General features: G+C 44.9%; 1 protein-coding gene across 2 annotated transcripts in view; it reads right to left on the bottom strand.

Moving 5' to 3' along the window:
- TPR (translocated promoter region, nuclear basket protein) overlaps positions 1–13,045 on the bottom strand; it is a 64,078-nt gene that overhangs the window by 4,228 nt on the left and 46,805 nt on the right. Inside the window, exons 38-47 of one of the 2 annotated variants that reach the window (XM_081914792.1) lie at positions 12,920–13,003; positions 10,952–11,143; positions 10,070–10,204; positions 9,723–9,813; positions 7,800–7,978; positions 5,646–5,714; positions 4,851–4,945; positions 4,193–4,296; positions 3,280–3,375; positions 176–332 (exon numbers count right to left, since the gene is read on the bottom strand). In XM_081914792.1, the coding sequence (XP_081770918.1) occupies positions 176–332; positions 3,280–3,375; positions 4,193–4,296; positions 4,851–4,945; positions 5,646–5,714; positions 7,800–7,978; positions 9,723–9,813; positions 10,070–10,204; positions 10,952–11,143; positions 12,920–13,003 (1,202 nt within the window). The remainder of the gene's footprint in view (positions 1–175; positions 333–3,279; positions 3,376–4,192; positions 4,297–4,850; positions 4,946–5,645; positions 5,715–7,799; positions 7,979–9,722; positions 9,814–10,069; positions 10,205–10,951; positions 11,144–12,919; positions 13,004–13,045) is intronic. The other variant, XM_081914793.1, reaches the window with a different exon arrangement.

Raw genomic sequence — 13,045 nt, 5'->3', positions numbered from 1 at the left:
CTAGCCTCCTAGGTCGTAGTTTGACTTAATTTAGAGGTTTTCATTTAGGACAAAAAATATTGAATGTGTTTTTTTTTAAAAAGATAACAGATTGATGTGGAGAAAGGCATTTAAATAAGGTTACATTCAAGCCAGACAATGTGCAGAATCGTCTTAACTGAATGGTTGAGCTTACCCTTCTGACTCTGCCTCTACAAAAACTTCATCGCCATCATCACCTGTACCAGATTCTGAAGTGGTCGATAAGTTACCAGTGGATGTTGTGACCATTGGGACAGACTGGGAAGCATGTTCAGAAGCATCAGCAGCGGAGCTTTCAGTAAACACAGACACTTGAAACAAAGATTAGAGAATAAACTAGAACCATCTAACACTTGGATGATACGTCGCCAACCCCCTAAAATTCTGAACACAGGAAATAACACATTTGCTTTGGAATGATTAAAACCTTAAGTGGGATACACTTATCTTCGTAATTTTTTAAAATTACATGTTGTATTTCACAACTAGCACACTTCACGTTAGTACAGGCCTGGCTGTAAAGCCTGCCATAGCCTGATCCGTTAGGTCACAGTAATATACGGCTGGTGGGCTGTGTTTGGGTTTGGGAGTCTCATGCTCCATGCAGGTATGGCTTGTAGAACTTTACCTGTGTGTGGCGGGGGGAGGCAGTTTTGGATTGTGGAATAATGTATAGAAACTTGATTTGAGAGAGATATATTGGAAAGTGAGGAGACACCAAAATCCCAGAGAAGACTGGAGTCTTTGATTCCCTAGAAACCTCTCATGCTTTCCTTGCATCCAAGCATGTGGTGCTGACCTTTAAAGCCCTAAACAGCCTCGGTCCTGTATACCTGAAGGAGCGTCTCCACCCCCATCGTTCAGCCCAGAGACTGAGATCCAGCGCCGAGGGCCTTCTGGCAGTTCCCTCATTGCGAGAAGTGAGGTTACAGGGAACCAGACAGAGGGCCTTCTTGGTAGTGGCGCCCGCCCTATGGAATGCCCTCCCTTCAGATGTGAAGGAAATAAGCAGCTATCTTATCTTTAAAAGACATCTGAAGGCAGCCCTGTTTAGGGAAGTTTTTAATATTTAATGCTGTATTGTTTTTAACACTCGATTGGAAGCCGCCCAGAGTGGCTGGGGAAACTCAGCCAGATGGGCGGGGTATAAATAAATCATCATCATCATCATTATTATTACTATCATCATCACCCAGCACATTCTCAGAATGTTCTGTGACTGCACATTTGGATTTTTCTTCCTGTTTTTTTTAAAGACTACCCTGGTGCTGAGGGTGTGGTAAGGATTTTTTTTGTTCAAGACAGTTTTTACATATATTACTACTACTACTACTACTACTACTACTACTACTACTACTACTACATCACACTTTGTAGACAAGATTGCTATAAAGGTCCCCCCCCCCCATTTAGGTGTGGCGCCGGGAAATATTTTCGTAATTTAATTCAACCCTGGAAATGGCAGGAGAGGGCTGGAGAGTCCTCATGGCTCATGAGGAGCCCCTCCCCAGAGCTTGAAGGGGACATCAGCGAGGACAGAGGAAGCTCTGATGAGACCAGAAGTGCAATCGGGCATTCGTTTATGCTACTCAGCCTCCCCAGGGTCCCACCCCCCCCTTCCAGACCATTTGACCGAGAGGCAACAACCAATCAATGTGTGTCTAATTGGTGTGTGACAGCACGTGCCGAACCGGGAAGTGAAGAAACAGTCCTAAAAGAGCCCAGAAAGGAGAAAAAAACAGCACCTAGCAATCCCACGAGCCTTTGCAAGTGCAATGCCAGGAGCCCTTGCATTGAACGTTGGACATCTGGTAAGTGCTACTGGTTCTGTAAAGGGTTTCCAGAGTGTTTGCAGGCTTTCCCAATGCTGTTTCAAAAATGCACGGTTTCACATAACTGTGTGGTGCCTCAGAAAGTTAACACACACACAAACTGGGAGTTGCCTGCATTTAATATTGGGCATAGGTAACATGACGCCCTTCATATGGATGACTCCCATCACCCCTGATCATTGGGCTGTGCTAGCTGGGGCTAGCATTAAAAGCTGGAATCCAGCATCTGAAGAGTGTGGTGTTGGCTAACCCTGTTTTATATTTCCAGTTACAGATAGGTAGCCGTGTTGGTCTGCCATAGTCAAAACAAAAAAAATTCCTTCCAGTAGCACCTTAAAGACCAACTAAGTTAGTTCTTGGTTAGTTCTTATCACAAGACAGAGAAACCAGTAGGAGAACACTTCAATCTCTCACGACATTCTATACAAGATCTCAAAGTAGCTGTTTTACTACAAAGGAATTTCAGAAATAGACTGGAAAGAGAAGCTGCTGAATTGCAACTTATTACCAAACTTAAAACCATGGAGAGACCTGGTCTGAACAAAGACATTGGATTCTTATCTCATTATACATGACAAAGCCATTTTTCACCTTCTCACCCCTTGCTTTTTCCTGTAAGACCTATTGCAGTCGTTAAGAGTCATCAACAGGCTCATCACAGCTATCTGCCAATCACCCATTCCTACCACCCTTCTGAGTAATACCCCTCCCCACCTTCTCACTATATAGAAGGGTCTGGTAACTTCTGTTTCAGTGTATCTTAAGAAGTGTGCATGCACACGAAAGCTCATACCAAGAACTAACTTAGTTGGTCTTTAAGGTGCTACTGGAAGGAATTTTTTTGTCCTGTTTTATATTGTTAGTGTTGCATTATGAATTCTTGCCTCCCTGCCTCCAACCGATTTCTTGCAAGAGAGTTGGCCCTGAACTCTTACCTGGGAACCACACAAAAGGCATTTTTAGGAGAAAGTTAAAAGCGTAACTACAGTGGTACCTCTAGTTACATACTTAATTCGTTCCGGAGGTCCGTTCTTAACCTGAAACTGTTCTTAACCTGAAGCACCACTTTAGCTAATGGGGCCTCCTGCTGCTGCTGCGCCACCGGAGCACAATTTCTGTTTTCATCCTGAAGCAAAGTTCCTAACCTGAGGTACTATTTCTGGGTTAGCGGAGTCTATAACCTGAAGCATATGTAACCTGAAGCATCTGTAACCTGAGGTACCACTGTATATGCATTTCTTAAATAAGCAGCTGTACAGTAAAACCAACCATGCAACCAACCAACCAACCAACCAACCAACCTGATAAGTTCCCAATAGAGCTGCATTTTCAGGAAGACTATCGGAACAAAAGAGTACCCATGTTATCAACCATTATATGCTCAAAGCTGTAGAATCAAGATATGAGGGAAATCCCCCAAACTCACCAGGTGCCGCAACCTGAAGTGGAGTTGTTGGGACACTGCGACCTCCTGATTCTTCTTCATGGGCGAGGAAGAGTGGTGTTTCATACATTCCCAAACCTGCAAGCAATTTGAGAGAAGTTAAACTGAGGTTCCCAGTAGTGGTGTATGGAAGTGAGAGCTGGACGGCAAAGAAGGCTGATCACCGAAGAATTGATGCTTTTGAATTGTGGTGCTGGAGGAGACTCTTGAGAGTCCCATGGACTGCAAGAAGGTCAAACCTATCCATTCTGAAGGAAATCAGCCCTGAGTGCTCACTGGAAGGACAGATCCTGAAGCTGAGGCTCCAATACTTTGTCCACCTCATGAGAAGAGAAGACTCCCTGGAAAAGACCCTGATGCTGGGAAAGATGGAGGGCACAAGGAGAAGGGGACGACAGAGGACGAGATGGTTGGACAGTGTTCTCGAAGCTACAAACATGAGTTTGACCAAGCTGCGGGAGGCAGTGGAAGACAGGAGTGCCTGATGTGCTCTGGTCACGAAGAGTAGGACACAACTAAACAACAACAACAAACTGAGGGAGCTACAACAGAATAATATCTAGCCACCAAAGTAATGAATCATCTGAACCAGTTTGTTTTTTATATGGTACTGGCCAGGTACTAAAGAACCTCCCAGGTAGTTCTGTGCACCTTGAGTAGAGTTTTAAGGTGATTTTCCTCCTTCACATGGAGGCACAGCCAACCCAAGTTGTATGATTGAGATTCAAAGAGCATAGTGTCCCTTTCATACAAAAAAAGCAAGAAGTAGAGACAATTTGCACCCACTTTCTGCTTGTAAAATGGAATTTAAAGACAAAAAAAAATTCAAGGACCAAAGAACCAAACCAGAACTCCACTGAATATAAAACAGAAAGAGAGGACTGAATATCTGTACCTCCTTGCGATGCAAGCTGACCGAGATCTGACTGGCCCGAGGTTTGTGGCATATCTTCAATAGGTCCAAACCTGAATCTAGGAACTCCAGCCACCTGAGGAGAGCTAGAATAAAAGTTGCAGTCAGTTTATCAATCATACGTTTGCTGCCCCTTAGTGGGATAAATGGGGGAGAAGAAAAGGAACAAACAAAGGAACCAAACAGCAGTGGTTGGCTGGAGCAGAAAACTCATTTCTGCGACGTGTTTCCATATGAGTCTTCCTATAGGTAAGGGCCTGACTGAGTAAACAATTTATGCATATCCTTCAAAAGAGGAGAGATGCTGAGAATTTCTAAACACTTGAAGAATACTATTATCCAATGACAGGAGGTCATGCAGTATTTATTTCAAAACTTAATAATAATAATAATAATAATTTATTATTTGTACCCCACCCATCTGGCTGGGTTTCCCTAGCCACTCTGGGCGGCTTCCACAGAGACAAAAAATACACTAAAATGTCAAAATTAAGTGAAATTAAGTATTGTGCTGTGGAAACAGAGTATAGCTGCCCAAGAATGGTTAGAGAAAATTGCTGGCCAGGCCCCTGGCAGGAATTGTTTCGGTATTTTGACTTTCATAGCTCATTATTACTAGGTAACTGAAGGTGCCACTTACTGAATCGCTTCTGCAAATCCATCTGTGCGATGAGGTACCACTAACGTTGGGGTGCTTGGAACAGTCCTGTCCTCATCATCAAAAAAGTGTTGCTGCTGAAGAAGAAGACATTAAAATGACAAGCGAACTCAACAACCACAGTCGTACCTTGGAAGTGAAACGGAATCCATTCCGCAAGTCCCTTCGACTTCCAAAACGTTCAGAAACCAAAGCGCGGCTTCTGATTGGCTGCAGGAGGTTCCTGCAGCCAATCGGAAGCCCCGTCGGGACTTTCGGGTTCCAAAGAATGTTCGCAAACCGGAACACTCACTTCCGGGTTTGCGGCGTTTGGGAGCCAAAACGTCCGAGTACCAAGGCGTTTGGGATCCACGGTATGACTGTATTCCTATTGCTACACATTTTTAAACAGCCATTTCCTCTTAATATCTCGCTTGGTGTAATAAAATGACGTCCGATTTCTGTATATATGCCCAATCCATAATCTGAGGAATAACCGAAACGTGGAAATTCAGCTGACAAATACTTTCAAGGACAGTATTCCAAAGAAAAGGTGCAAGACTTTGTGCTGAAGAGGCAGACAAGTTATCGTAGAAACATCCTGCTTTTTTAGCTGCATCTATTGGATTATTAATTTGAGTAACGTGCTCTGTTGAGGGCAGGAGGCTACCATGTGGCTACTCAGTTCTCTCTCAAATGCTCCCTGCATATAAACGAAACAGTCCACCACACAATCTTGATTAACTGAAGTTTCAATTGTACCCATAGCAGAAAATGTTTAGAAACTCTACTACTTACCATGCCACCTATGCCAGGGGTTAGCTGAAGTCCACGTCCTACAGACTGCCTCCGCGGCATTGGAATTCTCTGTATGGCCAAGAAAATGTCAAATGCGTCAGTACACATTTAGGTGGGGAACCCGCAGGGCCACTGGCCAAATACACCCCAAGCTCTTAATAGCTGGCTCCTTGAAATTCCCCTTTTATGACCACCCCCCTTAAACTGAGTATACCGATAGTAAAGGTAAACGGACCCCTGACCGTTAGGTCCAGTCGTGACCGACTCTGGGGTTGCGGCGCTCATCTCGCTTTATTGACCGAGGGAGCCGGCGTTCAGCTTCTGGGTCATGTGGCCAGCATGACTAAGCCGCTTCTGGCGAACCAGAGCAGTGCACGGAAATGCCGTTTACCTTCCCGCCTGAGTGGTACCTATTTATCTACTTGCACTTTGACGTGCTTTCGAACTGTGGGCAGGAGCAGGGGAGCTGACCCCGTTGCGGGGATTCGAACCGCCGACCTTCTGATTGGCAAGACCTAGGCTCTGTGGTTTAACCCACAGCGCCACCCGCGTGCCAGAGTATACCAATGGCACCACACAAAAACAATCAGGAGTGGCAGAACAGCTCACCATCATAGACCATGAAAAGGAAAAACACGGCAGGCAAACCTGCCCTGGTTTGCTTTCATTCTTATAGAGTAGAATTGTAGAGTTGGAAGGGACCACGAGAGTCACCTAGTCCAACAACCCTGTAATGCAGGAATCTTTTGCCCAAACCCACAACCCTGAGATTAAGAGTCTCATGTTCTACTGGCTGAGCCATCCCAGCAGTCAAACGGCACCTTCCTCTTAGGAGATACAGAGCCATTTGCAAAGAGAATCTAGGACTCTGGGCAAGTACCGTATTTTTCGCCCCATAGGACGCACTTTTCCCCCTCCAAAAATGAAGGGGAAATGTGTGTGCGTCCTATGGGGTGAATGCAGGCTTTCGCTGAAGCCTGGAGAGCGAGAGGGGTCAGTGCGCACCAACCCCTCTCGCTCTCCAGGCTTCGGGCAGATATCTGCAAGTCTGGGGAGACCAGCGTAACTTCCCGCTGGGCTCCCTAGGCTTGCGGATAGCAACCTGTTCTGGGGACTGGGGTCGGGGGAAGCTCGGGCTTACCCCGCCCCAGCCCCACGCCTGGGGAGGGGGAAATAATTTTTTTTCTTTATTTCACCCCAAAAAAACCTAGGTGCGCCCTATGGGCCGGTGTGCCCTATGGGGCGAAAAATACGGTAATTGCAATACTTGTCCCCCTTCTAAAACAAAAGATAGCTTATTTTATAAACAGCAACAATCCTAAAAGTCACAACCGTTCACTTGTATAATCAATTGTCTTGGATTGACTTTTTTTTTAAAAAAGAAAAGAATAAAGACCATTGCTCTTGCCACTGTGAAGAAATGCTATGAGGTTTCTTAGCTGCTGTTCTTGCTGGGTTTTGTTTTTGTTTTTTTAGTTTAAATGGGTTACAATTTCAAAACACCCACCCTGTGGAACGCCCTCCCATCAGATGTCAAGGAAATAAACAACTATCTGACTTTTAGAAGACATCTGAAGGCAGCCCTCTTTAGGGAAATTTTTAATGTTTGATGCTTTATCATGTTTTTAATATTCTGTTGGGCAGACCTAGCCAGATGGGCGGGGTATTAATAATAATAATAATAATAATAATAATAATAATAATAATAATAATAATAATAATAATATGTTGTTGTTGTTGCTGCATTCCTGAACACTTGTACAGTGGTACCTCGGGTTAAGAACTTAATTCATTCCAGAGGTCCGTTCTTAACCTGAAAATGTATTTAACCTGAAACACTACTTTAGCTAACGGGGCCTCCCACTGCCGCCGCACTGCTGGAGCACAATTTCTGTTCTTATCCTGAAGCAAAGTTCTTAACTCGAGGTAATATTTCTGGGTTAGCAGAGTCTGTAACCTGAAGCGTCTGTAACCCGAGGTATCACTGTACTGCTCTTTCTGCACAAAGCGACTATCAGCTTTAAGGGCAAGATAAAACAACGTCCAGGTATGGCAATTTAACACAGATGCTCATATTTCAGCTGAAGAGGATCCACCTAAGAACAGTTTGCCAAATGCACAAAATAAAATTCAGAATCCAAGTGGTTTCCGTACCTGTACTGGTGGTCCCAGCTCCTGCGGTGGAGCAGGAATAGCGTGAATAGTCAGCCGCGGGGGCAAGGGATGAGGTCGAGGTGGGCGTGGTGTCTGTCTCTCCGAAGCAGATGTTGGCTGCTGTTCCCTCGGGCTTTCCTGAGAAAACGTAGACTCTGCTGCGCCTGCGCTCCCGTCACCTTGTAATAAAGAAATATACATTTAGAAAAAGGCATTCGTAACCCCAATCTCTGTAGCGAATCATTTCTAGCCCTTTCACTCATCCATTTGCTGCAGGAGTGGATATAGACACTGTGCAATATGGATATAAAATTTACAGCATGTTACAGTTTAAGAGAAAATGATATGAAAATGATCTATTGTTGATATCTAACAGTGGCAAAAATGTATAAATCTAAATCAAACAAGTGCTGGAAATGTAAAGAGAAAGAAGGTTCTTTTTATCGTATGTGGTGGTCTTGTACTATGGATAAAGCTTCCTGGGAAATGATGTATAATGAATTGAAAAGGATGTTCAAAATAAATCTTTGTAAAAGAACCCCCAAAAGCTTTCTTTTGGGAATTACCGTATTTTTCGCCCTATAGGACGCACTTTTCCCCCTCCAAAAATGAAGGGGAAATGTGTGTGCGTCCTATGGGGTGAATGCAGGCTTTCAGGAAGCTATCCGCAAGTCTTGCAAGCCCGGCGGGAGGTCCCGCGGGCTCGCAAGGCTTGCAGGCTGCAGCCTGAAGCCCAAAAGCTCGGGGGACAGCGGGGAGGTGCAGCACCGCCACCCCCTATTCCTTGACCCAATCTGGAGGCTGGCGGGGGGGAGAAGCAAGCTTGCTCCCCCCCCCGCCAGCCCCACAAGCTCGGGGGATAGTGGGGAGGCGGAGCGCCGCCACCCCGTTATCCCCCGAGCTGATCTGGAGGCTGGCCGGGGGAAGAAGCAAGCTTGCTTCTCTCCCCTGCCAGCCCCACAAACTCGGGGAACAGCGGGGCAAGCCGCTGCCCCATGGAGGCTAGAGAGGCTGTCCCTGAAGGCAGAAGAGGGAGACGGAGCGCTCCGTCTCCCTCTTCTAGCTTGGGGATGGCTGCGCAAACCTGGGGGGGGGGAATAATCCCCCCCTTGTTCCCCCCCCAAAAAAAACTAGGTGCGTCCTATGGGCCGGTGCATCCTATAGGGCGAAAAATACGGTATAGGAAGAGAACTACCTAAATTGTATAGAAATTTATTAATGTATGCTACTATAGCAGCAAGAATTCTACTTGCCCCAAAATGGAAAGAAGCAGAAGTCCTAGCAAAGGAAAAAGGGGAACAAAAACTTATGGAATATGCAGAAATGGCGAAACTTACCGGAAGGGTAAGAAATCAAGACAACAAACTTTTTATAAAAGAACGGAAATGGTTTCTTGAATATTTACAGATAAATTGCAAACGGATAAAAACATTGGCAGGATTATTGTAATAACCTGCAGTTTCATAGGAGTATATATTTAAAGTAGATAATTCAAGGAGCAAATTAAATGAATTTGGATATGAGAAGATATTAAGAAATAAATTTAAGGAACTGCAGAAAGAGGGGGAAGTCAAACTTTTGAAAAAGAAAAAAGATATAGGGCACAATGACTGATTCCGCTGCACAGGGCACAGAAACGGGGTGGGCTGCACTGCAGGGTGTCGCAATTATGACACAGTGAATTGAACAGAACGAAAGGCGCCAAATTTTGGCTTGGCACAGGGCGCCGCTGAAATCTGAAAGGCCAAAGTCCACCCCGTTTGCTGCAATGAACTTTGTTTCATTTCATTATCAGCAAAAGGGAAGCATGCAAAAGGACAGATTTTTTGTTGAAGCGGAATTACAACAGGACACGTTGCTTCCTTTCCTTCCTCTGCCCCCCGCAACCCCAGAAACACAGAATTCAGTGAAAATGAGCCATACCACAATTTTGAGAGTCAGCTGCTCTCTGGCTGCTCTCCCCTCCAGCGATGCTCTCTTCCGTTTCTGTACTGGGGTCCATTCCATCAGTCCCCTGAAAGAGACCATCAAAAGATCCGAGGTATTGAGAGCTTCTTAAATTAAATTACTATCTCTTTAAGATTTTACAATCCCTCCTTTTAACCTCTGCTGTGCTTTAAAACAGTCGGCAAGCTACAACCTACGTTGCTATTCCCGCTGGTCTTCCATTCGCTTTGAGAAACATTTTCTCCTTGGGATCAAACTAGATGCACTGTCAGTATAACATGACAATTATCTGCCAAACATACAATTTTGCCTGCAGTTTTTACCTCTGCATCGTCCGCTTCATATCCATCATTGCCATCGACGCTCCCAGTGCCTTCATTGCTATCATCACCTTCATCTCCCATTCCTGTGTCTTCATCTTCATCATCCTCGTCATCCTCTTCCTCGTCTTCATACTCCTAATGCAACAATTAACATTTGAGAAATTAAACAGACCCATTTCAAAATTTTGTTCAGAATCATTTGCTTCCTGATGTGAAGAAAAGTGGGACGCGGTGCGAGTAATGAAAGAGGACTGAGCTCTTGCACGGAGCTGCGATTATTAGCAGGGATTTAGAAGTTTTGGCCCTCAGATGCAGTGTGCAAAGGGGAAATGGTCTTAGAGCAGGGAGTACGAAAGTGTCGCTGCCATCTGCATCTGAGTCAAAATTCATACATTTTAATGGTGGCATCAGCTAGGCTGCAGCCACGGCATACTCAACCTACACAACTCCAGATCCCTCTTCCAGACCCTTATGTACCTGATAATAATTAAGAACTGTATTTAAAAAAAGGGAAGGGGGACCAAAATATCATTCTAAATTTTCTGCAAACTATATCCGATTCAGGTAGTAAAAATTTAACGCTTAGGGGAAGAGTGAATATTTAAACATGCACAGCCTTCTTTTTCTTGGTGTGCACTGAGGAAGATAAAGATTTTAAGGTGAACTGCCTTATTGGCTTGGAAAAGTACTCTTCTGCTAGTCTAAGGCATTTTAAGATGTGCAATACACACTTTTACAGGGAATGCAAAACAACAACCCACAACCAATATCAAACACTCTTGAAAAGGACTGTAGAGCCCTTGTAATTTATGTGCAACAAACGAGTAGCAACTTATGCTGTGTAGAAATATCATTTTTATTTTACAAAACACCCACACATACTTCTGCTTCGCCATCGTTTTCTTCATCCTCATCCTCTTCATCGTCACTGTCGATAACAATGACATCATCTCTCTTGCCCTGGCCATCCTGGGACGATGTTGTGTTCTGCTGATCTGACTGAAGATCTATTGGTGGGGACTGAGAAGTCTCCTCGCTGTCTTCCATGGGAGTGTAGTCCCCTTGTGTTACACCCTAAGTCAAGACAAATCGAATAAAACCCAAAGTAATGCCAACAGGAGTACCTCCAGGATTTAAAGCCGTTTGCTATATGCCGATATTATATGAAAAGTCTATGTGATCTGATTTTGAGCCAAAATTTCTAGTTTGCCAACCAGAAAGACTTGAAGTGTGTCAATACTCCGGATCCTATTGTCAGTGTAATCAAAGTTTACTTTAGCTGGGACTATTACTTGCCAGGAAGCTTTCTTTCTTTCTTGTGCTGTTTCTTGCAAAAGGAGCAAGAATACTAATCTTAGGCCATACACTGTATATTTGGAGAACCTTGGTCAGAAAAAAAGCACTGTTCAGGCTTCTCGCTCAAGAGTACGCTTATTTAATATTTTTTCCCCTGAACTCTGTAAGGAAGACCCTGCTAATAGCAAAGTAATAACAAGCTTAAATTTTTCCTCACTTTTAGGCATTTGAAAACAAAGCATGCACAACTGGATGAAGATCTGAGAATAACCTAATTCACAGTAACATAACATGCTCCTTTTCAGTACAGCTAGGTTGTGTTTGTGACTAAGTTAAATTAAAACTGAGCAGCACACGCTGTCACGTAAAAACTTCACAAACATTTATGTTTCAGAACATAAAGCACTTAAAGGGTGTCTATTGCAGCGGAAGTACAGCTGATGTTATCTTTTGGAACATCCGACAGACAATATGCCTCTTAAGGAAAAGTAGAATTTTATTATGAGTCACCTGGGAATTTTTATAGAACTAGTGGAACTGTGTGTCAGCCAATAATGTAAAAAGGTAATGTGGCCCTTTAAATCTTCCCATCAGAACCTCCCTCCCCCAGTATAATATTCACCATTGAATTCTACAGAAACCTTCCTATTGATTATCACTACAGTGGGGTGCCGTGGTGCTGTTGTCTAAACCACAAAGCCTAGGACTCGCCGATCAGAAGGTCGGCGAATCAAATCCCCACAATGGGGTGAGCTCCTGTTGCTTGGTCCCAGCTCCTGCCAACCTAGCAGTTCGAAAGCACGTCAAAGTGCAAGTAGATAAATAGGTACCGCTCTGGCGGGAAGGTAAACGGCATTTCCGTTCGCTGCTCTGGTTTCACCAGAAGAGGCTTAATCATGCTGGCCACATGACCCGGAAGCTGTCTGAGGACAAACGCCGGCTCCCTCGGCCAGTAAAGCGAGATGAGCGCCGCAACCCCAGTGTCGTTCACGACTGGACCTAACGGTCAGGGGTCCCTTTACCTTTACAGTGGGGCGCATCTTTCATTGCAACAGTTGAAGTGCTCTCTACTGGTCAGAAATCAGCTTTATAGCTAAATATAAAGGAACTGGATTGGTCTGAAGCAAAGGCGTAGCTTGCTAGCTGGCACCCGGAACAGCGGGAGCAGGGTGATCCACCCACAGGGACAGGGCAATCCACCCAGGGGGGTGATGCTGTGATCTGTGCACACGGCGCTGCAGCAATTTGCCCAAGGGGGTGCCACCGTGATCCACGCATGGGCTGGATCCCTTGGGCACCCCCTCAGGGATGACACCCGGGGCGACACCTCCCCCCCCCCCCCCGCTTAGCCTCTGGTCTGAAGAAATGTGCCCAGCACACTCTTTTTTACTATTCCTCTTGCCAGCAGATCACATGAATAAAGGTCAAAGGACTCTGGAGCAGTGCGATCTTGGGAACCCCAGCCCAGCTTATACACACAGACTTTTCTGAATCCTGCCATGGCATAAGCATGAGATTCAAAATGTTCCTCTGGTTAGAGAAAGACTCGCTTACTTCTCCAATGGAATCCTGAGAATCCTGATTGTAGGCTTGAGCTTCTATTTCTCCATCTGTGCTTTCTTCCGCAGTCACTTCCTCCTGAAACATGACGTCAATTTGTTAACACTAATTTAAGTGAGA

Source organism: Podarcis melisellensis (assembly GCF_964234715.1).
Source record: "Podarcis melisellensis genome assembly, chromosome: 6".
NCBI classification, from domain to species: Eukaryota; Metazoa; Chordata; class Lepidosauria; order Squamata; family Lacertidae; genus Podarcis; species Podarcis melisellensis.
This window is presented reverse-complemented; position numbering and strand designations above follow the sequence as displayed.